The 26185-nt window shown below is 42.0% G+C and overlaps 1 protein-coding gene across 1 annotated transcript; it reads left to right on the forward strand.

Annotated features, from left to right (window-relative positions):
- Positions 1–12781: 12781 nt before the first annotated feature.
- On the forward strand, positions 12782–20251 carry TMED7 (transmembrane p24 trafficking protein 7). The gene is made up of 3 exons (XM_054285466.1): positions 12782–12949; positions 15215–15460; positions 17350–20251. Exons 1-3 carry the CDS (start codon positions 12782–12784, stop codon positions 17584–17586), a joined length of 651 nt encoding a protein of 216 aa, XP_054141441.1. The 3' UTR covers positions 17587–20251.
- The last annotated feature ends 5934 nt before the right edge of the window (positions 20252–26185 follow it).

Below are 26185 nucleotides of genomic sequence, written 5' to 3' on the forward strand. Positions count from 1 at the left end.
ATCTTCTTGAACCACCCCAGTATATAAAATCACGGCTCCAGGTCACTTAGCTTTATTAGAAATGAGCAATGCAGGATCCTTCTTTGCCGCAACTCACAATTTCTGATTACTTTCATTTCTCCATCTTTCAATAATATTTCCATTTTGCAAAGCAAGCATAAACCTTTTCAGTTTGGCACAGATGCAAATGACTTAGCAACTGCAAGCACAAATGTCCCATTATACAACTACATTTGGTTCCCATTTTAATCAGTGCAACAACTTTGCAATTGTATAAATGTGCAATTAAAAAACCTGCTGATATGATAGCATGATAGAGAAACCTTCACTTTTGAGATGCCACTACCCTCCAGCTGAGTATATCATGTTCAGGGCTACAGTCTTGTCTGTAATAACACCCTACCTAGTTCACCTGTTTACGCTCTAAGAAATGTGCTGAGTTGTAACTTTTGCGCCCTTTTGAAGAAGCAAGAGAGGACAAAATGTGATGCCTTCATTTGGGTGACCTCTGCAGGTGCAGAGATGATCAGTTTGCTGCATTAGAGGTATCATGTATTGATCCATGGTAAAATTTAGCTATCTCCACACTCAAGATCCTTTTAGACTGGGGGTAGCTGACCTCACAGTGAAAGAATTAGCTATTTCTGGAGAAAGAAAAAAGGTTGTTTCCCCTGCTTGTATTTCTTTATTGTCTTGGACAGATGATTTTAAGACAGAATTTTGTCCATTTTCTATGTAACACTAATTAAATAGAAAAGCCTTGTTGAGGACTGCCATCTTGGATAACTATTCCCCTCAAGTTATGGCTAATATTCTGAATGTCAGCACTAGGAGGAAAGGCGTGCGTGTTGTCTGACATACACAGAAAGTTAAAAATTATCAACTACTAGTAACAATCTACAGAGAGATATCAACACTTTAGAAAAGGAAAAGAACATATATATGTATATAAAAAATATATATGGGGAGGAGTAATTTAATAAAGTTCCCTCTCTAATTTTTAAATACAATATTATGAAAAGTATTACAGTTTCAGGGGTTATTTTATTGCTTGTCCAAACCCAAAGAAGCTTCAAGGATGCCATATATGCATATTTAACATGCTTATTCCAGAAAGGAAACAGAGGGTTTTTTGTTCTCATTTTCTCTCACTTTTTTCAGCATCTAGTATATTAAATATGTACAAATGCAAAGGGTGTCCATGAACGAAAGATTCCACCACTTCTGTTTGTCATCAGAACCACATATATTGGTGTCCAGACCTGGAGACTGCAGTAATGATGATTACCATAATTTTTGCAGCCACAGCCCTAAAATTTAAACCCCTCACCAATTAGTAAAAATATCAACCCAGAGACATAACTTCTAGCCCAGAAAAATTAGCAGAATATATACGATAAACATCTAAATTCCAGAGGGGAAAAAAGTGCATGGTTTCATTGCAACCTCCTTACAGCTGTTACAACAAAGTTCTTTATTATCAACATCAATATTTTGAAATGTAACTATGGGTGTCATTTTTAAAGTCTTCTGGAATTAAAATGCTGACACATGTGACTTTCAAAAATGGAAGCACTATTCTAAACGAAGGCCCTGAATTTCTTGAAATACTTTATTTTCTCTGGAGTGTTTCCTGATGTCAGCTTTCTGTTTCATCTAATATAGAAAAAACTGTCGTCAAAACACTGCCTGTACCATGGTAAGTTAGTAATTAAATAAACCATACTACGACTATGATTAAACCAGATCTTGGTTTTTATTTCTGTATACAACTTTAATTATTACATCCTTGTTACAACATAGAGAGATTTCTGTCTATCTTATTTTTCTTATTGAAAACGTGTCACAGTATCCTAACTAGTACAAAGATGCTGAAAAATAATCAACTACCTGGCACCAAGATGATCTACAAGCACTTAGAACAAACATATGTCTTAAGAAACCGACTTTTGTTAACTGCCTCTCACTCATCTTCAGTAGTATCCTAACCTTTTCTCTTCCATCTATAAGCAAATTTAACTATTGAAGCAAACCTTTGTATTCTTGGTCTTGCTTCCCTACCACAGCCACTTTAGAACTCTCCCTTCTCTGCTTTAAAATGCGCCTCTGCCACACCAGACCAGGTTTGTCAGATTATCTGTTTACCACTTTTGCTAACAGCACTGAAAGAACCTGTGAGCATCTGGGACACAAAGCATATTGCAAAATTATCAAGTCACTAAAAGCATCTTTTGAAGGCAGCTATGGATATATGTGCAATTTTACAAACTGGCATAATCACACCATCTTTCTGAGTCTGTGATTATCTACCAGCCATCATTGAATATTTCAATATGTAATTCAAAACACAGCATGGAGATCTCCCTGGTTTCATAGTTCATAATGTTATAAAACCTGGTTATCTATTAACCTAGTGATAGCTACCTGTCTTAGATGAATGTGATAAGTCCTGCGGACTAGACAGTATCCCTTATAGAGACAAATAATAAAGATTACAAGTTTGGGTGGATTACTTACGCAAATAATTTGAAAATATCTTCAGAAGGGTCAGATAAGATGATAACCCAAGAAATTACAGGAAGTGGAAACAGAAAATATGAGATTGGAATAAAAGCCTGAAAAGAGAGAAAGGGAGCAGGTTTCATTGTCCACAACATTACTGTTTTCCTGTGCCCAGGATCCAATAAAGAACAACACCACCAAAAATAATTTCATAAAAGCCTGGCATCATGCTTGTTCTTTCTTTCTTTCAAAAAATATGTCTCCCTCAAAAAATAGGCAATCCTGCTGCCTGGTGGATGTTGTCATTCATCCATTCATCAGATTTTGTAACAGGACTTGGGTTACTGTTTTCTCCTAACAGAGTGTCAGACGAGCAGCAGATGCTGATTGTAATATCACCTCTCATATGAGCTGTTTTTGTACTTCACAGGTGTTTGTCTTCCACATGACTGACAGCTGAAGCCAGTTCAAAAAGGATGACTAAGGCTGGAATAGATATGAAGCCAAGTTTCCTCCTGGTTTCTTTTCTTCTTCCTGCTGTGCCCCATGTGGCTGGCAGAGCTTGGTCACTGTGGAACAGAGGCTGCTGGAAGTGAATTCTTCTTAAGCTGACTGGCTTTTGTTCAGTTTTGACTCAGGCTTCCAGCCCAAACTCTTAAGCAATCTGCACTGAGAAAACTCTCTGTATCTGTGTACAAGGTTTGTGTTGGTTTTTTTTTTTGTTTTGTTTTCTGTTTGAGTTTTTCAGTCTGTTGGTTAGTTTTTGTTGTTGTTGTTCTTTTCTAGAGGCTTCCAGTCAGATTCAATCTGTGGTTCAGAGAACCATTTTCTGGAAGACTGTGCTCTGTACAGAGGATCTTTATTATCAGCCTTGTGCTAGCATATTCTTTGAAATTTACACTAAATTAGGCTTTAGGTTTAGATGCGGATGAAATTATTCTTAGGTTTCTATACCTCCATTTCTTTATGTGGGCAAATTGTGGAACAAATCAGGGAGGCATACTGCATTATTTTACTTCTTATCTATTAATTAATTCATTTTCCCCCTGAACAAATGGGTGAGAAAAATGGTGTCTACGTATGGTGTCTACATTAAATTTTTCTTTCTCAAAAAGGAACACATGATTCAACAGCTCATATTCTGTCACAGCCATAATTTCATCATGTGAAATCCAAGGGGGCTCTGTGTTCTAAAATACTCAGTAGGTTCCTCATCTTTTTGTGGACATGCAAGAGGCAAACAGTTTTATGGGTTTTACTAATCCTTTTCCACTTCTCTTGGTATGACTTCCAAATTCAGTATCTGCAATGTCTTTGCACAAGTCTACAAACTGAGACACTCTAGCAATATAATTTTTTAGGTGCACTTATATCAGCACAATGTTCACAGAGCATTTTGTGTAATTGTTGAAGGAGTATCCCTCTTTCATTTTATTAGTGACAATGGTAGACAACCACTCCCATCTGTCTGTTAGAAGTTGTCATCACCTCTCACCCAAGTTCAAAGCATTTCCAGCCAGCCTTTACCTGACAGCTATTTTTGTTGAATGCTTTGGTGAATCATACAAAAACTGTATGTGCCTTTTGCTGCAATATACACTATATAGATCCTTTACTTACTTCTTTTCCAGCTAAAAAGAGAGGATTGAGGATTATAATTAGTCCTCAAGTTTCTTCATCTAACTCCAAGTCCCAAAATTCACATTCACCTCTCTCTACCTTTTGTCTGCACAAGGCAATTTTAGAACAGCTACAAGCTCCTGGGTAACAGCTTTGTTGTTGATGTTTTTAATCCCACCTAAGAGACTTGCTTTTCCCCCTTAATCCTATTTTCCCCATCCTCATTCCACCTCAAGAAATCCCTCTTCCTCTGCTTTTTCCTCTCCTTCTCCATACTGCTTCATGTGGTTTTCATTTGAAACTGTTTAATGTTTGATCTTTGCCTGGACTTAATCTGTTACAAATTGTCACATCCAGGCTTGAACTCCTACTTTTTAAACACCATGACAATATATTGCTTCCCCAAATACTTCTATTTTCTGTAAGAACACATGAATGTACCAATACCTTAATCTGTCAAATACCTTAAAAGCAGCAAAACATACAGAATAAGTGAAAAAAAGCCACAAAACAGAACTCCAGCTGACTCGCAGTGGACCTGATTATTACGCTGGAATCACTATGAATGGAGAAGTCCCATCACTACATGCCCTTTTAAAACTCTTTCTCCAGTTCTCTTGCAGACCTCCTCAGACACTGGAAGGCCCTTAGAAAACTGTCTTGGAGCCTCCTCTTCTCCAGGTTGAGGGTTAGGGTTGGTTTTCTGGGCTGCTGGACATTGCTGGGTCATGTCCAGCCTCTTGCCCACCAACAGCCCCCCAAGGCCTTCACCCCAGGGCTCCTCTCAATTCATTCCCTACCCAGCCAGTACCTGTGATTGGGATTGCCCTGACACAGATACAGGATATTGCATTTGGCCTTGCTGAACTTCATGATGTTCACATGGTCCAATTTCTCCAGCCTATCTAGGTCTCCCTCCATGGCATCCCTTTTCTCCACTGTGTCAGCTACTCCACACAGCCTGGTATCATCAGCAAACTTGCTGAGGGTGCTCTCAATCCCACTGTCTCTTGTCACCAACAAAAATAAATAGTGCTGGTCCCAAGGTTCCCTGATGAACATAATTTGTCAATGGTCTCCACCTGGACATTGAACTGTTGACTGGAACTGTCTGACTGCAACCATCCAGTCATCTCCTTATCCTTCAAGTGGTCTAGACACCAAATCCATGTCTCTCCAGTTTAGAGACAAGGATGTTGTGTGGGACAGTGTCAAATATTTCCCACAAATCCAGGTAGATGAGGCAAGTCACTCTTCCCTTATCCACTACCTCTATAATCCTGTCATAGAAGGCCACCAGATTTGTCAGGCATGATTTGCCTTCAGCAAAGTTTGTCACCAATCACCTTGTATTTTCCACATTCCTTAGTTAGTTACCAGAAGGTTTGGCTTCATGATTTTGCCAAGCTCTGAGGTGACTGACAGTTTGGTAGTTCCCTGGATCTTCCTTCCTTATTTCTCTTTTTTAAAATATGGATTATGTTCCCCTTTTCCAGTCAGTGGGAACTTACTGGACTGCCATGATGTCTAAAGTATGATGGATAGTAACTTAGCTACTTCCTTCATTAGTTCATTCAGGACCCACACAAGAATCTTGTTGGGTCCTATTAATTTGTGCAGCTTCAGGTTTCTCAGATATTCTTGAACCCGACCTACAGCAGGCAGCTCTTCATTCTCTCAATCCTTGCCTACGCCTTCTGCAATTTTGACAGTGTGGCTGGAGAACTTGTGGGTGAAGAAAGAGGCAAAAAAGTAATTGAGTATCTCAGCCTTCTATCTCAGGGTTACAGCCCCAAGTAACCGAGTTTCCTACACCCATCCTTAAAGAGCTCACATTTTTCCTAGTCTTCCTTTATCACCAGTGTACTTATGGAAGGTTTTCCTGTTGGCCTTCATGTCCCTGGCCAGGTTTAATTGTATCAGTGATTTAGTTTTCCTAATCTAATCCCTGGGTATTCAATCTCTCAATATTCCTCCCAGGCTACTTGTCCTTGCTCCAAGCTTCTGTAGGCTTCCTTTTTTGTGTCTGAATGTGTCCAGCAGCTCCATATTCATCTGTGCACACCTCCTAAGGTTTTCACTTGGCTTCCTGTTCATTGGGAGTCTCCCGAGCCTGAAGGAGGTGATCCTTGAACATTACCCTGCTTTCCTGGGGTCTTCTTCCCTCCAGGGCTTTATCCCATGGCACTCTACCAAGCAGATCTCTCTAGGCCGAGACAGCTGCTCTGAAGTCCAGGGCTTGCTTTGCCCCTCCTCACTGCCCTAAGGATCTCAAACATCACCATTTCATGGTCACAGCAGCCCAGGCTGTCCTTGAGCTTCCATCCTGCACCAGCCCCTCCTTCTTGCTGAGAACAAGGTCCAGCACAGCACCTCTCCTTGTTGGCTTCTCTATCACTTGGAAAAGGAAGTTACCATCGAGGCATTCCAGGAAACTCCATGCTTAATGCCCTGCTGTATTGTCCTCCCAACAGATAATTGGGTGGTTGAAGTCCCCCAGGAGCACCAGGGCTTGTGAACACGAGGTAGTTCCTATATGGCCTGTAGATGACTCATGTCCCCTGTCCCTGCCATTCCTTTAATCCTGGTCCATCATCCATCTCCAGGCAGAGCTCCATGCACTCTGAGCTTATCATTGACATAGAAGGCAACACATCTTCCTCATTTCCCCTGCCTGTCCCTTTTTGAAGAGGAATTTATAAAATATAGAGAATTTTTATTCATTTTGGTCTTTTAAGATGTGTCAACTATTACGAAGCCACAATATTGGTTCTAATACTTTCAGGCTGTTTCTGTAGGCAGAATGATATATTTTATTAGACTGATTATGTGTAGTTGTAAAGGCAGTAAGTAATTAAGTTTAACCCCAGCTGGTGGCTCAGCCCCATGCAGCTGCTCATTACCCCTAGTGTGATAAGGGAAATCAAAAGGGTAAAAGTGAGAAAACTCATGGCTTGAGATAAAAACAGTTTAATAGGCAAAGCAAAAGCCACACATGCACGCAAAGTGAAACAAGTAAATAATTCACTCCTTCCCAGGGATAGGCAGCCATCTCCAGGAAAGACAGACTTTATATCATGCATAAGAGTGACTGGAGAATACAAAGGCCATCTCTCTCTTTTCCTCTTCCTTTGTCTTCTCTCAACTTCATATGCTGAGCATGATGTCATAAGGTACACAATGTACCTTTGGTCAGAGGGGGTAAGCTGTCCCAGCTGCATCCCCTTCTTAGCTCCTTGCGAATCCCAGCCCGCTCACTGCTGGGGTGGGTTGAGGAGCAGAAAATGCCTTGATTCTGCATAAACACTGCTCAGCAAGGAGAGAACCCTGAGTTATCAACACAGTTTTCAGGACGAGTCCAAAACCCAGCTCCATACTAGCTACCATGAAGAAAATTTACTCCATCCCAGATAAAATCAGAATGTTTTATAACATGTTAAAAATGTAAGTGAATCTAAATCTGAGTGAATACAAGTGCACATATGGAAACACAAGTCTTTCTTTCATTAGGTAAAGTGAAACAGGATTATCAAAATTCAGCCATGACTGGGAGGAAAAAACCAAACCAAAACAAAAGGTGAGCCACTGAGAGGAGTGCTTTGGGAAGGAATCTTAAAATGCTTCATTTAAAATCTGGCCAGGGCATCCTTTAGATTTCCTATCTAATTCACTGCAGCCAGCTTTTCATTGTCTCTCTCTCTTCCTGGGTTTTTCAGCCCTTCCCCAGATGCCTCCCCTTCACACTATCCACTGAAGTCAGGTTTGGACTAACAGAAATTGATCTTTCACACATCCTGAGCACTCCAAGTCCTAATGAAACTAAAATATTTGAGGATGGTCCTACTGTCATATCCTAGCAGTACATGCTGTGTAACAGGCTGGGGAAGGCACCTGTCCCTGGAGAAGACTGGGAACTGCTAATGTCAGCTAGAGATTGCTGACAGCGGGTCACATCTGCCACTGATGCCGAGACAGAGACATTTCCCATGGGGTAACATTTCTTCATTTTCCATGGAGCAACTCTTGCAGCTCCCTCCCTGCTAAGAAGACGGGTGCTTGTAAGCCTCATTGCTGGCGATCCCTGTAGGTTATGCACACGGACTGCTGGTACGTAAATGGATGTGTGGCTTTCACTGCTGAACTGCGAGCAGTGAACTGAAAGGTGTAGGCCTTGGATGTTGCGTTCTGTTGAGCTATGCCTACAATGTTTGGCTATGATTGCCACTATTTACTTAAATATTTTTAGCTTTTTGATATCCATTTATCACTGAATTGAAAGAGTCAGTTTGAAAGGAAGAAAACCTTAGGTACTGAATTTACTTTGAACAAAAACTGAGAAGAAGTAACTAAAGGGGTAATGATTTTAAACAGAAAGAGGATTTAGACTATTTAGGAAGATTTTTACCAGGAGGGGGTCAAACACTGGCACAGCTTGCCCAGAGGGGTAAATGCCTCACTCCGGGAAATACTCAAGGTCAGGTCGGATGGTGCTCTGAGCAACCTGATTTAATTGAAGATGGCCCTGCTCATCGCAGGGGCACGGACTAGAAGACCTTTAAACGCGCCTTCCAGCCCCAACCATTCCATGTTGAGATGGCTGCACGTAAATTCTGGTGACCAAGAGCTCCCTCTTGTGTGTCACAGAAAGAGCAGCAGATCCGTGTCTCCACAGGTCTAGCCTTGAACCAGTAAGTAAAAGCTTTTTCCTCAGACATTTGCAATCATGTAAAGTTTTCTACCTTATCTGAAAAGAAATAAAGAAACAAAAAAATAATAAACCACCATGAAATGGAAAACAAATTCTAATCCATTAGACCTTATTATGTACAAACATATTTTTAAAAGACATTGAAAGACACTGACATTTCTTGATATTCGTGTTTATACAAATACAGGTTCACAAATTGCTGTTGCCAATAACTCAGGACTCTGCAAGAGTGCATGTGACATATTTCAGATCATAAGAAGGGTCACAGCTTTACCAGTATTCTCCCTTCTTCCAACTCCTTGCACAGCAGCAGGTATCAGCCTGTTCCTCTGTGAAGCTGTACATATGGAAGGACAGTAAATGCTTAACTTCGGGTGCACCTAAATTTGGTTTTAATCTAAAATATTTATTTGAATTTGTTATTTTCTTGTGTATTCTTTATGAAGGTGTTTGGGCTTTTATGTAATCAGCTAACATAAGCACAGCCAGTAGTGCACTGACTTTTAAGACTCAAAGGAGTTCATTTCTTGTTCACTGCAGTTTTGGAAACATGAGAACAGAGGTTAGAAAATGCACTGAACCTTGAAAAAAAGGATAAATTCAAGCAGTTTTAAGGTCCACTGACTTTTTCCTCCACAGCATGACTTTGCACAAATCACACAGAAACAGTGTGATGAAAATGTGTTACTATACTTGACTGCACTTCAAGTGTTTTTTGCAAGTGCCAGAGTTATTCAATGCCACTTTTTAAAGTACGAAGGCCAGTGAAAAGCCTGTCTGGTTTATTTTAGTAATTTTAGCCTATCCAAAATTAAGCACTATACTGGGAAGTAAAAAGGAATTAATTATCTTGACATCAAGGTCTATTATTTATATAAAATCTGCCAAAGCAAGCCCAAAGCAAAGGCTTTTAAAGCAGAGATACTTAAAATGGGGAAACTTTACCATTTTAGGTAGTTTGAGTAGCAAGATAAAGTGTACTGTGGAATATGCTTTAAATGAGAATTAAATTAAAACAACAAAGTGGAGTTTTCTAAACGGTTACACAGAGATTTCAGGAAAGATATTAAAGGACTGTAAAGGTGAAGAACAGGTTTTTTTCTGTTCCACTATTTAAATAACAGGAACTTTATTTCTTTCAGTCATAAGATCTTATAAGTCTGCAATTTCATCCATATCTACAACATCTAACACAGGTAAAAGATCTACCTCAGGAGAGTAGCTTGATTCAGCTACTAAGCTGAGAAGAAACATTAGGACCAGAACATCTTGTATTTTGGAGATTTCCCTGGTCTTTCTGCAGTGGTTTCCGTGTGTTTTTGAAGGAATGAGAACTGCTTGTACAACTACGGCTCATTAGCAGTCTTCAGGAGACCATGTTTCAACTGTATGCACAAGAAACATGTGCCATTTGTCAATTTTCGTTTTCCCCATACAGAAAGCGGCAACATACATTTACAAATCAAACCAATGCAAAAATAAAATGAATCTCTGTTTTTTTTCCTAGTCTTTGACTTTGTATGTAAGGTAAAAAGGATCCTTAATAAAGTCATGTATCTATGCATGCGTGTATGGAGGAAGTTGTAATACAGACTTCTGCTTGAAAATATTCTGTCATAATAGAGGAAAAAAAAAACCTATGAAGGTTTTTCTCAGGGAAGAACTATGCTGAGAGCATCTGAAACCAATTCTCACCCTACTTAAACAGATTGTCCAGGAGGAAAGAAAAACTCTTCATATTACTCTCTCTAAAATAGATTTTTGAACTTATTATTATATTTATTGAACTTATTTCAGTTTCAAGCTGCTAAAGAATTACTGAAATTCATAAGCAGTTCATAATGCTAGTAACTAGTTCTCTTACTATCATGATTGCTACATATATAAAACAACTAGTCCTTAACAAATCTACACCAGGTAAGCCGCAACCCCACCACAAAGTGGAGCTGATGCTATGCAGTTAGTGCTGACAGTTCTGCCAGCTGATGGTGTAATGAGGAGTCACCAGAGTTAAGGGGACCAGCTGGAGAGCTTTTTGGATGCAGTCTGCCTTCCTCACTCCATTGATGTTTTATAATCTCTGACCTCAATCCAAAAAGAAGTTGATGTAATCTCATCTACTCTTGCTGATTTATTTTGGAGATTGGAACATCTTCTCCATTTTTCCTTATTCTGCAGGTGTCACCAGACTCCTTTCTTGTCTGCTCTGTATCTCACCCCTTCTGTGTTGGTGATTATTTGGTGATATGCTTCCAATCATCATTTCTTAGGGAAGCTTCATTTTGCTCATTCAGTGAAACTTTCAGAAAATGGCTGGAAAGAATGAACTAAGAAACTGTAACCTGGACATGATCACTTCAGTTGCTGTGAAAAATCACAGAGGAAGTCTTTTTAAAATGTATTTCTTGCCACAAGAAAGAGAAGGTGATTAGTTGTTTCAGTTCCTGCAAGTCTTTGGTCACTGATTTAAGTAAAATGACTGGAGCTGCATCACATGGCCCAGATATATAAACTGCTTTTGAGCCACCTCAGCTACCAGCCAACACTTAAGTGCCACCTAAAATAAAACAGTGTGCTTAAATGAAAACAGCAAACATCTGAGCATTAATTGTAAATAGATAATGTCTGCCTCAGCTGTAAGGTGGGTACTTGGTAAAGCATCTGCCATGTCACTATAATCCACACCTGCATATCTATCAGAGCCTTCTACACATGAATTTTGGGTACCTCTGCCCTATGAAATCCACAGTCCTCAAACTGATGCCCAAGTTTCTTCCACAGTGGTGAGGATGAAAATCATACCTTCCACAAGCTAGCACAGGGCTTCTCTCCAAGGCTAGAGGATTATACAGCAGCACCCCAATGTGGTGCCTCTTTTGGCAATAGGTACTTCATGCAGGTTCAGTCCCTCTTCCAGAGAAGCAAAATGGGTGACCAGATGCACTGCATTGCAAGCTCATGCTCCTGACTGGGAGGTTTGGCCTGAATTTTTCTTTTCCTACTTTGCCTGATTTGCCACAGAACTTAAAATAATAAGAATGGAGGATATCTTTTCTCTTTAATTTTTTTTTCCTTTTTTTATTTATAAAAATAACTGAGAAAGGCTGAGAGTGTTGGGGTTAGAGAAGGAAAGGTTTTGTGCAGACTTCAGCAACCTAGCAGTATATGAAGGGGGCCTACAGGGAAGCTGGAGAGGAACTCTTCATCAGCATCTGTAGTGGTAGGACGAGAAATAAGGGGTACTAACTGAAGGAAGGGAAACCTAGGTTAGACATAAGGAAAAAAAATTCCTTACAGTGAGGGTAGTGAGACACTGGAACAGTGCCCGAGGAGGTTGGGAATACTCCAAACCCGGCAGCGTTCAAGGCCAAATGGAGCTCTGAGCGACCTGATCTAGTGCAAAGTGTCCCTGCCTAGGGCAGGAGGATTAGGAATCACTGAGATTTCCAACTTTTAACGTTCTACGACTCCATGACTGACTGCTGCAATCAGCGTGAGCACTTTAATCGACGTTTTATACCTCTGTTTATTCATTCAGTTCTTACTGACTCTCTGCAATGAACGTTCAAGGATCTGCACGGCAGAACTCTCCCGACTCCTCTCGGAGGGCACCGAGCTCGCTCTTTGCGTGCGCTCGGCCACAGGAGCCCGCCATTGCCAGGTACAGGGCTTAGGGGGACCCCGAAAAACTTAATCTGCGGGCATCGGCGCTGAGCAGACACCGAGGGCCGGCCGCGACACGGCGGGAGAAAGGGGCGAGGCCGCGGCCCCGCTCCCCCGCCCCTTCCCCGCCGGACGCCCGTCCCGGAAGCGCTCCGGGAAGGCGCGGGCGCTTCCGGGTGCCGCCGCTCGTCCCCTCGGCCACGCCGCCTCCCGCCCGCGCCTCGCAGCCCCGCAGCCCCGGCCGACCCGAGCCCCTCCGCCCCTGCTCGCCTCTCTCCGCACCGGGCGATGCCGCCGCGGGGCTCCCGGGGGCCGCTGCCGCCCTTGCTGCTGGTGTGGGCGCTGGCGGCCTGCGCGGCGCGGGCCTCCGAGATCACGTTCGAGCTGCCCGACAACGCCAAGCAGTGCTTCTACGAGGAGATCGCCCAGGGCACCAAGTGCACCCTCGAGTTCCAGGTACCCCTGGCGCCGCGCTGGGCCGCAGCCCTGAGCCCTAAGCCCGGGCCCCTGCCGGGGGCTCTCCCTTGGCTTCCTTCCTGTCGGGAGCATTTGGGAACAGCGCCCGGCCAGGGAGTAGTGGCTGGATCCAATGAGAGGTTTCCAGCTTGACTGAGGAAAACTCTGCGGGAGCGGCTGGGAGGCTTCCGCGTAGTGCAGGGCTGAGTGGGACACAGAGTTGGTCCTGAAAACCAGCAGCGTCCGTAACCTGGTGGCTCCCAGTAGTGCCCCTTCTGCACCCTGCAGAGAATACCTAAAGCGCGCCTGACCAACAGGTCGGTGTGCCGCAGACGTAATTGCCCTGTGGTTTGTGAAGCATCGAGAGGATGAGCAGGGTGCCTCTTAAGAGCTAATATTTCGTGTTTCAGAGTACAATTCAGATTTGGCTTACATACTAAACAGTGAAAGGGTGATAGAAGAAGGATGTGGTACAGCATCACTATTTTGGTGCCTCTGAGTGTATCAGCAGGGCTGGAACTTTTCATTCTGTCACTTTAGTAGATGAACTCACTGATAGTACAGCAGCAGGAGAGAAAACTCATGCCCACTGACAAAAATCACAGTTATCTGTGGGGGCTTTTGAAAGGATTGTGTAATTTTTATGAGCTGACTTTTCTGGCTGAAGTCCTGTGCTTTCTAGTTTCTCAGTTGCTGTCCCATGTCAAGTATATTTGGGGAATGTTGCTCCCACATATCAGTCCTTGTTACTCTGTCCTGTCTAGTCTAAGTCCTGGATATCTTTTTCTCTACCCAAATATTTCTTGTCTCTGACTGTTTCTTCCATACAGTCTTTTCTGTGCAGTACTTTACCCTGCAGTTTTGAAGTGGGTATCACTGGACAGGTAAGCATTTTATTGGTGACCAGAACAGGATTAGCACTGCTAAAAGAAAAGTCTGGATTTGACCAGCCACTGGCAGCTTGAGGTGCTGTGTGAATGTCCTTTGGCAGTATGTCTCAAGGGCTGACAGGAGGCACAAGCAAGTTCAGTGGCAAGGAATCCTAGGGGAGCTTTAAAGTTCTGGCCGATCTTTACTACCTCTGTGTAAAAGCAATATTTTCAGAGTGCCTACACAACTGAATGCAAGTGACTTCCATGAAAAAGCACACCCTTATCAAATTGTAAATCATATTTCAAAAATGAAGAGCTGTGTTATTGCTTGCCCTCTGGATGCTTTTAAAATTTTGCCTTTGTGGAGGAGCTGCTGCTCCAGTCTTTTGTTTCAGTTGTACCACTAATGTAATAATTTTAATAACCTGGCACTTCAGTAAACTGATGAGCATTTAAATAATGCCATGTGGACTGAAGTGCAGATACAGAGATACTAAAATATTTCAGTGATTTCTGCACACGTATGAAATAAGTCTCTTCCTCCTTGAAAGTAAAAAGTTTGCAGCAAGGATAAAGTGTACAACTGCTATAGTAAGAGTCATCAGATTACCAAGTTGTGAATACCTAAACTCCTGATCAGTCTTTCTGGACAATCCAGGTAGTAATACACTATAGACAAACAGTAATCAAAGCCTCAGAAATCCCCTTGAAACAGTTGTGAAGTTTTGAGTCAGTTGCAGGCATTATCCAGATGTGTTCATTTTTGCAAGAGCTCCTGTGTCTAACTTCAGAAGGGAGGCAGCAGGTTCCCCAGAGCTTGCTTTGTTGACAGCAGCTGACAGGAAAATGGACAGATTGAAGCCAGACAGTTCGAAATTCCTGTTATACTGGTCACACACCATTCCTGCAGCCTAATGCAGCTGAGATACAGCAGGGCAGTTACACTTTCCTGGCCGCAAGAAGGGAGTGTCTTGCTGCATGTTAGCAGTCTCAGCTGGATGAATTAATTCCACGGAGGATTTGAGTGTACAGCAAATGTCAGACTCATTACTGTCATGTTGTTGCTGCCCCGTGGAGTGTCATCTACTGTAAACTTTGCTGTTGTACAGTTAGTAACAACAAAGTAACTAAAATTGTTCTCCTAAAGGTTTGAAAATACAGTTGACATTGCAAATGCTGAACCAGAAGCATTTTTAATTATTTTCTGTGTGTCATTCATAGGAAAATAATTTTGCAGACTTGCTTTGAAAGATTCTCAAATGAATGCATTATATTTTACAACACCTGTCAAGGCAAAAAGCTTTGCAGTTCCATCTGCCAGACCAGACTTCTTAGAAGAAATATATAGCTGTCCATATTTTTAAGAAGACAATTTCTTGGTTTTTGTTTCCAGGTGATCACTGGGGGTCATTATGATGTTGACTGTCGGCTGGAAGATCCCGATGGCATTGTGCTGTACAAAGAGATGAAGAAACAATATGATAGCTTCACATTTACTGCATCCAGGAATGGAACATACAAGTTCTGCTTCAGCAATGAGTTCTCTACTTTCACACACAAAACTGTGTACTTCGATTTCCAGGTTGGAGAAGATCCACCACTGTTTCCTAGTGAGAACAGAGTAACTGCACTTACCCAGGTAACTGTTGTTTTTGGCAAGTTAGGTGAAGGCAATTTTTCTTCAAGTTCAGCTGCTTTAGTTATCTACATTGCTTTTGAAAATTCATGAAGTGAAGCTTTTCAAATATTCCGGATTGCAACAAATAGGCCGTCTTTGTAAAGATAAGATTTGTAGAACACAAAACAGAGCTACGAAGGAATCACCAAATGTTTAAGAGGAAATTAGGACAGAAACTTAAGGCCGCTGTTGTTTGGGGTTTTGTTGTTTGGGTGGTTTCTGGTATTTTTTTGATTGTTTTCCATTTGGTTGGTGGGATTTTTTTAAAGTTTCCAATGGAACATCCTTTCAATGACACAGTATTGTGTCTCTTGACGTGGATTTCACGAAATAGATATTGGTGGAATAGGGTTTAAAAAATTTCCAAGCTCTGGAGAAACTGTCAGAATTATTTCTGTATTTAAAACAATAGAGTCTTTTTTAGCAGGAGAACTCGTGTAACTATTGTTTTTAAACTGGAGAAGGAAATTCTAGCAAAATAAATAAATAAAGTCAGCTATATTTATTTGGCTTCTAGATATTTGGGCTTTTTAAGTCTACAAAGTGTCAGAGCATTATTGTTACTGTGTTTTCAGGATTTTATAGTTTTGTACCCCCGTGCACAATCTAAATACCTTAAAACTTTCTTTGGATCATTTCATTAATTGCTGCAGGGTTTTTATTTTGAGTCCAGATTCTTGATACTGTATCTCCTAGTTTCTTTTTTTTTACTGCTTTGGAAGGAGATTCTTTTGTGCAGTTCTGGTCAGGCTTGTGGCATGACCAAATATGGGCAGCCTTTCATGGAAGCAGTTCAAGGTAAATCCATAAAACCAGAGTGACCTTATGTTAGATCCCTTGTGCAGATCAGGATGTTTCTACAATTTACAAATAGCAAAACTTAGTTTGAAAAAACTCATTCTGAATTTTGTCGAGATTATCTTAGACTTGTTCAGACAAATGTCTTGAAAGTCATCAAAATGTGGTTAGATACAGATTTAAGGGACTCAGAGCAGCCCTACAAGGGCGTTAAACATTTCCTTTAAAATAATTTGTGCTGTTTGATCTTCAGGAAATATTAATTTTAAGCCATTAAAGAGAAACTTAAGTTGTGAGTAGAAAATAAGTATTTTGAAGATCTAATGACTGTCTCTTAGTGACCAAAACACAGTTAGGAGTACTTTTACTCAGAGCAGATAAACTAAAACTGCAAGAAGTTTATATAAAAAATTATCTAGGACTTGGAAAACCAATAATGCATTTTGGGTTTTTTTTAAATGAAAAATCATTAAATTGGCCAAGTTGGTAAGTATTTTTGTATGAATAAGGCATTGAGTGTTCAGGAGCACTGAAGGATTGTCCCTTCTCTAACCAGTTTTGTTAGATGAGTAAGAGAATGGTCCCTTGACAACAGAGTACATGTTGTACAACTTGAGTGAGAATTAATCAGTGCAGAATGTCATATTTGTGAAAACTGAAGCACATAGTATCTGCTCTGTGGATCTTAATATTATAAGCAACTGCTTTTTTTCCTGTGGAATTAACAGCTGGAGGATCAATGACATTTCAAAAATATTTCCGAGGGTCATTTTGAATCCAAGTATAAATTTGGAATTTGTTCATTAATTCTCAGAGCTTCTTGCTTTTTATTAGTTCTGTGGTTTTATCTGCTTCTGTATTTAACAGCATCACATTTTTGTGTGTAAAGTTTCATCAGTGTAAGTTACATTTTACTGTATTTACACTATTTCTATTTGACATTGGTCTGAATTAATTCTTAGCTTGCAAAATTACATGACTCCATTTTAAATATCAAAGCACAAAATCACTAGAAGGGTTCTTAATTCTGTGTTGTGTGTTTGTTTCTCCAGATGGAGTCTGCGTGCGTTTCAATCCACGAAGCTTTGAAGTCTGTCATCGACTATCAGACTCACTTCCGCCTGAGGGAAGCGCAGGGCCGCAGCAGAGCAGAGGATTTAAACACAAGGGTGGCCTACTGGTCAATAGGGGAAGCAATCATCCTTCTTGTTGTTAGTATCGGGCAGGTATTTCTCCTTAAAAGCTTCTTCTCGGATAAAAGAACCACGACAACACGCGTTGGATCGTAACCAGTAGCGGCAATGCTTCAGGTGTGTTACTCACTAAGATTAGTGGTTCTCCAATTTAACTGTAGGTACAGAGGTCTGAATATATGCAACACTCAAATGTGTTTACTCCTCATCTCTTAAAAATCACAAAACAGATCCAAAAAGTTATGAAAGGGACACATAATTTGAAATATTTTTAAGGATCCTTCGGAACTTAAATATTTTAATTCCTGTATTAAAATATCTGGCAGTGTCTAGTGTCTCTTTATTTCTACTGATATTAATCCAAACCAAATTTGATTTTTACCACTACAATTAGTCATCTGCAGTGTAACACTTTAAAATAACACAACAGTCTAGTGTCTGATACAAGAGATCATATATATGAAAATCTCATTTCATTTTAATTTTCAGGCTGAATATCTTGGATTACAAAACAGAAAATATTATTAACTGTAGTGCACTGGTTTGATTTGCTGTTTTAGAAAAATGGAATCATACCCATTGCTTTTTTGTAAAATCGTTGAAAGCTTGGCACTACATTGTGGTACACATTCTTTATCAGCCTGGAAAGTCTTCAGAATTTGCTGAATTTTATACTTCATTATGATTGCTTAAACATCTTCTGTATTAAAATAAATACATTTTCTCTTTTGCAATGTTTGTTTTACTGAAGAAATTGTAAGCTGAGACTACTCAGGAAATCCACTTCTGCATACAAAAAAAAAAATCCAAGTTTATGTAAAAATATGTGCAGTAGAATAGGGAGTCTTCTAACTTTGTCATTGAACCTGTGCAGTACTATACATGCTGCTGCTGCTTTTTGGATTTAAGACCAGAAGTAACTTGGTTTGTTAAGCAGCACAGCACCAGCACTGGATGAGGTTATATTGTGTGTTAGGCACGTACAAAGCTTTTTACTAAATTGTTTTCCTAGTAAGAGGGCAATTTGATATTGATACTGCATTGCACAAGTGCTGTAAATATTCCTCTCTGTGTTGCACTGAGACATGACAGCCTTGTGCATCTAATTGCCACTCTGTTTTGTTAGTGGTCAGGAAATGTTAAATATTTCAGGTTATCTTTTTGGTAGAGTTATTAGAGTTACATTGCTTTCACTGCTCATGTCTTTAGTAGCTTATGTGCTGTAAAATTCTCTTTTATTTCGTTGTTGAAGGTAGTAAATGTATGTACATGCCCATTGTTTGAATTGAGCTGGTCATAGTAAGGTTAAACTCCTAATTGCTCTGGGGAAAAAAAAAGTATGCTGACCAATTCTTTAATGCACACAAAATAAGCTAAAGTAAAAAATTTGTCATATATTACTAGTTCAATCAAAAGATGCTTCTTACACAAGTTCTTGGCAAGCAGAGAAAGAGTTCTACACCCTTATTAATTGCCTATAGTATTTCTAGCAAAAACTTGAAATTACTTGTTCAGGTGACACTTGAGCAGTCTGAGGAATTGATCTAAGATGACTTGATTTTAAAATCATGTCATGGTTGAAAAAAATAAAAGTGCCCCTACTCTCTTGTGAATTGATTGACTGCTCTTTTGGAAACTGAAGGAAAACATCAGACAGCTCAAAGACTATTTAGAAGGTCATGGAGGTATTAAATTTCCTTAAGTAAAATTCAGGATGTAAAGTTTTGCTATCCTGTACTGAATTTTGAATATTGCAGTCTCTTTTTGGGATGCAGGTTCCCCAGAAATAGTTAGACCCACTAATACAAGAAACCAAAAGTCTGCTTTTGTCTTGCGATGCAAAGCTGTGCCTGCATACAACATTCTTGATTGTACCTCTATGCTTTCTTCTTGTGCTTCAGCAACGGATGTCTAGTACTTTTTGTGCTGCATTGCACACAGTAGTAAAGCAAGTGGTACACTTCAGGTGCAAGTGTCAAATGAAAACATGATTTACTTTTGCTAGTGTTCATTATTTCTGGAGTTTGAATATTAGTTATGTAGCTTTAATCACAACAAAGGCATTTGGTTGAAGGCTTGAATTGTGTTGGATTTTTTTTCTACTGAGTTGTTCTGTGTGCTGGCAAAAGTGGTAAATAGTGCTATAAAACTGATGATGATCAGCTATTGCATACATGTCTCTTTATTCTTTCACAATGTTTGAATGTGTGAAGTGGACTGTTCCATTCAATGTTACTCCCACAGCAGAGGTTTAGTGGACTTGACTTTTCCATTAAAGTTAGGTGTCTGAACCAGTGGTCTGGCATTCTGCTGCATAATATGCAGCAACAGCTTAAAAATGCCTTTATTTTTGTGTTGTTAAAAACATGGCACAAACACACGTTTCAACGTAGCTGTATATAGTTTTTAACTGACTGAATAGGATATAATAAAACACACATGCTAACACGCAGTGGGTGAAGAAGTGCATTGTGACCTTTGGTTAAAGCTGCACCTTTTTAATATATGAGCAGTTTGCTTAATCTTTGGTGTGATACACAAGAGAACACCCTGCGTTAAAGGGGATATAACTGTGTTTTTAATTGCTAAATGCTCTGGGTTTCAGCTATGCGTTGGATGTTTTATGTTTACAAGACCTCTTTTCGTGTCCTGAAATGTCGGTTCTTTAGTTTGAGGGCATGGGTGGGGAAATTTAGTTTGAATAAGACAAAAAGCAGACCCTGTGAATATTGTATGGGAAAATAAAAAATTAATATATGAATGTAGTCCAATTGTTTTGTTTGCATATGGGATTGGGGAACATTATTCTTCAAAAAATCTTTGAATTATAATTTGAATAGTCAGCTTGTGTTTTAATGTACTACAGTTAATCTGCCTCCTGACAGTTGATCATTACTTCAGCCATGCTTAGCAAGGTAGTGTGATTATTGGCTCTTTGCTCAGGACATCCTTAATGCAGGCAGTCACAGTTATAAATCTCTTCATGTTGGAGTAGAATTCGAGGTATTTAATTGCAGATGCCAGGAATTATTTGGGACCTATTGCATGTTTTCACATTAATTCTGTAGATACAGAGTTACAGAGGGAGCTGGAAAGGTGCCTTCAATTACTATTTTCCAATTACAAAATATGAACTTCAAATAAATAGTGACTGAATGTGTGACTTAAGGTACTTTATATAGCATTGCATAGGTTTAAAGAACAGATATGGTGGGCATCATTGTTTTGTGTGGACACCTTCCAGAATTACTCTTCTTGCTAAGTCAGTTGCTAGATATTCAAAAATTTCAAGACTATACAGCAGTTGGATTAAGGAAAGCTTTTGTCTAGAAGTATGGGTAAATACTTCTTTCAGTGATGTGTTAATATTATGGCCAAGTAGTTGTCTGGGGCTTTTTAAGGTGCACGGCACCCAGCATTTTGAAGCAGTTAGTTGTGGTCGGTGGTGCTTTTCTGCTGAAAGGAGATAATCGTACCAAAAAAAAAAATTAGACAAAGTGAAAAGATGAATCAGTGGATCAAGTGACATGCATGATGATGATGAAGGCTTTTATTAGGAAGGGAGGAGAAATGTGCTCTGGAACCCCACAAATGTAAACAATTCCTGAACTACTAGGCTACCAGAGGGCACAAGTGCAGCAGCACAGTGCAACCACCTCCTTCAGGGGTGAGATAAAACCAAAAGTTTAACACAGGTCCTAAATGAGATGGATGAAAAGTCTTTCACATTCTTCCCTTGACTTGCAGAATTCAGTTCCAGAAAAGCAAGGTTATGCTATGTGCACATTGAGGGTGCTACTGATTTCCATCAAGTTAAGTGTTGTGAGACATGAAGTGTGGGATTTCTGGGCTGTTCAGATGGTCTGGGGAAAAGCCCAAAGATGGCCTTGGGCCCCCGGGTTCGAAAGGACGAGAGGAAGCTTCGGATTTGTTCTCGGTCTCGGTGTTTATTAATTGCTTATCTAAAAGATTTTCTCTTGGCCTGACAGAGTTCTGCTCAGCAGTCAGCCATGGGCACACACTGAAAGCCCCTGGGGCGGTCACCTATCTTTATACCCGGAGTTACGTATACAATATTTATCATTTTTCTCCAATACCCTCTACCCTTATTAACCAGTGTTCCCCTAGTAAGGTCCAATCCTGGAGTGCCAACATCACCACAGAAGATGGAGGCCCAGAGGAAGAAGAAGAAGGAGAAGGGCACGCCCCAATCCCTCCATCTTGCCTCTCTAGACCCCCCTGTACAGGGATCTTAAACCCTGTATCTCACACTCCAATTAACTTGTCCCTTCACCATTCACCCCAGTGAAATCCTCCCGTCCTCATACTGATGTCATCTCCCATGTGGGATCAAAGTCCAGCCACCAGACATTTCTGGCAGCATTCCAGGACTCCCGAGCCCCCCAGGGGGGGTCTTGTTCACCCTGCACCCCAGTTCTGAGAGACTGAGATCCCACATCTCCCCCTTCTGTTTGCACCAAAAGACCTTTTTTTGCTTTTATGTGAAAACCCCCCAAAGTCCTTAGTTTCTTTTTTATTTCTCTTCTGGGTCGTTTTTCGCAGTCTGAGTCTCGACTTCTGTCTGAGTACTCGTCTCTTTGTTTCTTGGATCAGCATTCTCGTGTTCTCGCGTTCGGAATGGCTTCACGTGCCGCGCTGACACCCACTTCAGACCTCGATCTGTGGAGATACAAGCGAAACCCTTTCCCCAAGTGATTAGTCTGAAAGGACCCTCTATTTGTCCGGTCTCTGGGTTCCTGATCAAAACTAAAGGATCTCCCTTTAGCTTTGCCTGCATGTTGTTTAGAAAATGTCTCACGATCGGTGGATCAGATGGATAATCCCTTTGTTGTGTTAACATTGTCTTCTTCGAGGTGCTTTTCTTTTTATATATTGTTGGAAAAAATTGCTGCATTGTTGCAGTCTCGCCACGAGATGGCGCTGTGGCTCCGCCGAGCCGACCCGGCATGTCGTGCACTTCTGCCCTCCTGCCACTAGGTGGCGCTGTCACCGGCCCCCCTGGCTCGGATGACGGTGCAATCTCGACTACCCTACTTCCTCTTCCGGCTCGGCGTCTCCCATGAAGGGAAGGAACTGAAACTCCGAGGCTCGGGACCAAAGGCGCCAGATCTGGAGACGGAGTGGAGCCCTGGGACGTAGAATCCCTAGCACGGCCCCTCCTCACCCGCGACGTCACAGGGGACCGGGCTCGGGCCCGCCCGCGTCTTACTCTCTGCGCGTGCGTGCTCTCTGAGCTACTTCCGGTGTCCCCCAAGGTGACGTCATCATCGTCTCCCCCCTGTTTCACCTCCGAGGTTCCCGCCCCTCGGTCTGTCCCGGAATCCGACCCCTCCTCCTCTGATGTTGTGTTCGCCTCCCCCGCCGGCCCCCCGGCTCTACCCGCGATTCGAGCTGACCGTCGCACCGGCTCTGACGTCACACCCGCGCGCCTCCTGCGTCCCGCCGCGGCGGCCCTCCGAGGCTGCGCGTTTTCCCTCAGCCCGCCTTGCGCGCTCGCGTGTGAGTCTGCACCCCGGTTTTTGCGAGTTTCGCCCTCCGCGCGCGTGTCCTCATCCTCACCCGCGCTGCTCGCGTTTGCCGCCGCCGCCGCGTCGCCGCTTTCACCGCGAACAGGCCCCCCCCCCCGATCCTTTATCTTCCTGCTCCCCCCCTTCTGCTCCTGACTCCTCCACACTCTCTGGAGTTTCAGGACGCCCTTGGGGTTTGTTGCATTTTTTGATCGGGGGTTTTAATATTTTTTCCTGCTCTCTTTTTTCGAGAGCCCTTTCCCCCTGGCCTTTCAAAGCCAGAGCAATTTTTTTCCCGGAGCTCTGCCGCTCCGCCCCCTCCTCTGAGGGTGCCGCAGCTTCTCGCTGCTTTTCCAGTTTTTTAGACTGGACTGAAATACCTTGTAACATGATTCTTGCCAGCGAGAGTAGCTTTAACGCTGTCTCATCTTTTTTTGTTGCTAAAATATATAAATGCCTATTAATCTCTTGCCAAAACCCGACTTCGAACAAAAGATATGTTTCTGCAAGTGGGTAATTGAGCCTTGCCCATAATAACAGCTGTTTTAATTCTTTCTTTGGGATCCCTTCTGTATATAATTCTGCTACACTTTGTAAGGTGGATAAGATTTCCCGTTGTTCTTGGGAGAGTGTTGCCCCTATAGTATTATTTTGGCCTTCTTACCGAATCTGTCGCCAGCGTGGTCTGGAGGCCCTTGTTCTCCGTCCAGCAGATTACGAGGGATGGATCAGAGGCGCCTTTCTGGTCCCAGTCCAGGCCGCTCTGCTACGAGCTGTCTTCAGCAGAAGCTGAGAGATGGGATTTCTCAGTGACTGCTGATTTTTGCAGCTTCTCCCGGCCGGTTTTTTCTTTTTCTTCTTTCTTTCTTCAGGCTTCCCTCCTCTGGAGTTATCAGTGCTGTTCTCTTGGCTCTTCAGCTCTTCAGGGCTTTCCCCCCCCCGAAAGGTTTGGTGGGAGATAGCCCGCACAGCGGACGCCAATTGTGGGATTTCTGGGCTGTTCAGATGGTCTGGGGAAAAGCCCAAAGATGGCCTTGGGCCCCCGGGTTCGAAAGGACGAGAGGAAGCTTCGGATTTGTTCTCGGTCTCGGTGTTTATTAATTGCTTATCTAAAAGATTTTCTCTTGGCCTGACAGAGTTCTGCTCAGCAGTCAGCCATGGGCACACACTGAAAGCCCCTGGGGCGGTCACCTATCTTTATACCCGGAGTTACGTATACAATATTTATCATTTTTCTCCAATACCCTCTACCCTTATTAACCAGTGTTCCCCTAGTAAGGTCCAATCCTGGAGTGCCAACATCACCACAGAAGATGGAGGCCCAGAGGAAGAAGAAGAAGGAGAAGGGCACGCCCCAATCCCTCCATCTTGCCTCTCTAGACCCCCCTGTACAGGGATCTTAAACCCTGTATCTCACACTCCAATTAACTTGTCCCTTCACCATTCACCCCAGTGAAATCCTCCCGTCCTCATACTGATGTCATCTCCCATGTGGGATCAAAGTCCAGCCACCAGACATTTCTGGCAGCATTCCAGGACTCCCGAGCCCCCCAGGGGGGGTCTTGTTCACCCTGCACCCCAGTTCTGAGAGACTGAGATCCCACAATGAAGGAAAGTAGTGACTCAGCTTAGCTTAGTAGAAGCTCCAGACAGTAACAGCTCTCAAAAGGCTCATTATTTGTATTAAAAAGGCCCGGTTGCACTCCATAGGGCAAGATGTTATGTAAATGTAAGGTGGTTTCACTTTTCAACACTTCTAAGCAGATTGATTTGACTCATGCCTTCTCCCCACCTTCTGACAGGAACCAGCATACACATGTGAGAGACCTGGTCAGCATCTATTGTGTGCAGCACATTTTTAAGCACATGGACTGCCTTGTGTGTCCATGTTTTATGTTTGTTATTACCAGCTGTTTTGCTAGTGAATTAACAGGAAAGGGAGTGGCATGGGTTATTTGTCGTTTTGTTGCCAGCCTCCTGTTTCAGGATGGAAGGTCCTTAAATGAGTCATCAGAACTGTAGTTTTACCAGAGTGCAGAAACAAATCCTGACAGGAACACCAGGTTCCTTAATTTCACTGTTGATCATTGTGTGTTCAGTTGTCAGTAGACGCCATTGAACAGAACTTTCTTCTTTTCGTGATCTGAACGTCATTCTGAGACACTGTCAAGTTCAGAATACAGCACATGAGAGGCAGTACAGCAGGATGCCATCCCTTCAACAGCCTGCATTGTTCAGGTGCACATTCTGTAGCTGAATGTATTTTTTGATGTGTTTCCACAAGAAGGATGCACTGACCTCCTGCAGACGTGTGACAGTGCATAGTCCCTTATCAGCTGCATGTTTAAGAGGCCTCCGCTTGATGGAGTATTCCTGGCTTTAGCAAGAACCTTTTTGTTAGGGATGGTTTCTATGCATATCTTGGACATTCTTTCCTAAATTATTGTACAGGGATTTTCCTGGCACCAAGGACAGTAAATTTATTCAGAATTTACTGTGAATAAGTATTCTTTATAAATAACTGAAACAGAAATTATATTGATATATTTGATATGCAGGATATTAAAAACCAAAGACAAGCATTTTCTTCCTGGAAAAAATCAAACAGGAGGAAAAAGGGGTTGGGAAGGATAAAACTGATGAGAGACGAGCTTTTTTGGCACAGCACTGGCTTTTGCTCTGGTGTTTAGAGAACACAATACCACTAGATGTCAAGAAAGTAGCTTGACAGGGAGAGAAATGGGGTAAAAGAGGGGAAAGAAGGAGGAGTTAGGGTGTATTAAAAGGATAAATAAAAGAAGAGATAGGACCCATCTGCTGGGTTTGTGAGGCTTAAGGAGTGCCTAGTTTGCTCCCTATGGTCAGGAGGTGCTCCATCTCCAGGGGTGCTGGTGACCTTTAGTGGCTGCTACCCCCAGTACAGGTTTGCAGCACAATCTGCAAATAGCAGCTGAAAATCAGACAGAGTCAACTCTTCTAATGCATATTGGCACACGCATAATGAGGAATGAAAATTACCCTGGGGAAACTCAGAAGAAACGTGTCAAAGGGTGGGTGAAAGTTGGAAGAGCAAGCGGCTGCTACAGGGAGGGAATGTGAAGAATGGAGCATGGTAACAACCAGGAAGTGCTGCCACCTGTGAAATACTCTGCCTCGCCTAAAAACCA

This window comes from Melozone crissalis, unplaced genomic scaffold, assembly GCF_028551555.1.
Source record: "Melozone crissalis strain CALT ecotype California unplaced genomic scaffold, PUWL_Pcris_2 ptg000005l_1, whole genome shotgun sequence".
Lineage (NCBI taxonomy): Eukaryota > Metazoa > Chordata > Aves > Passeriformes > Passerellidae > Melozone > Melozone crissalis.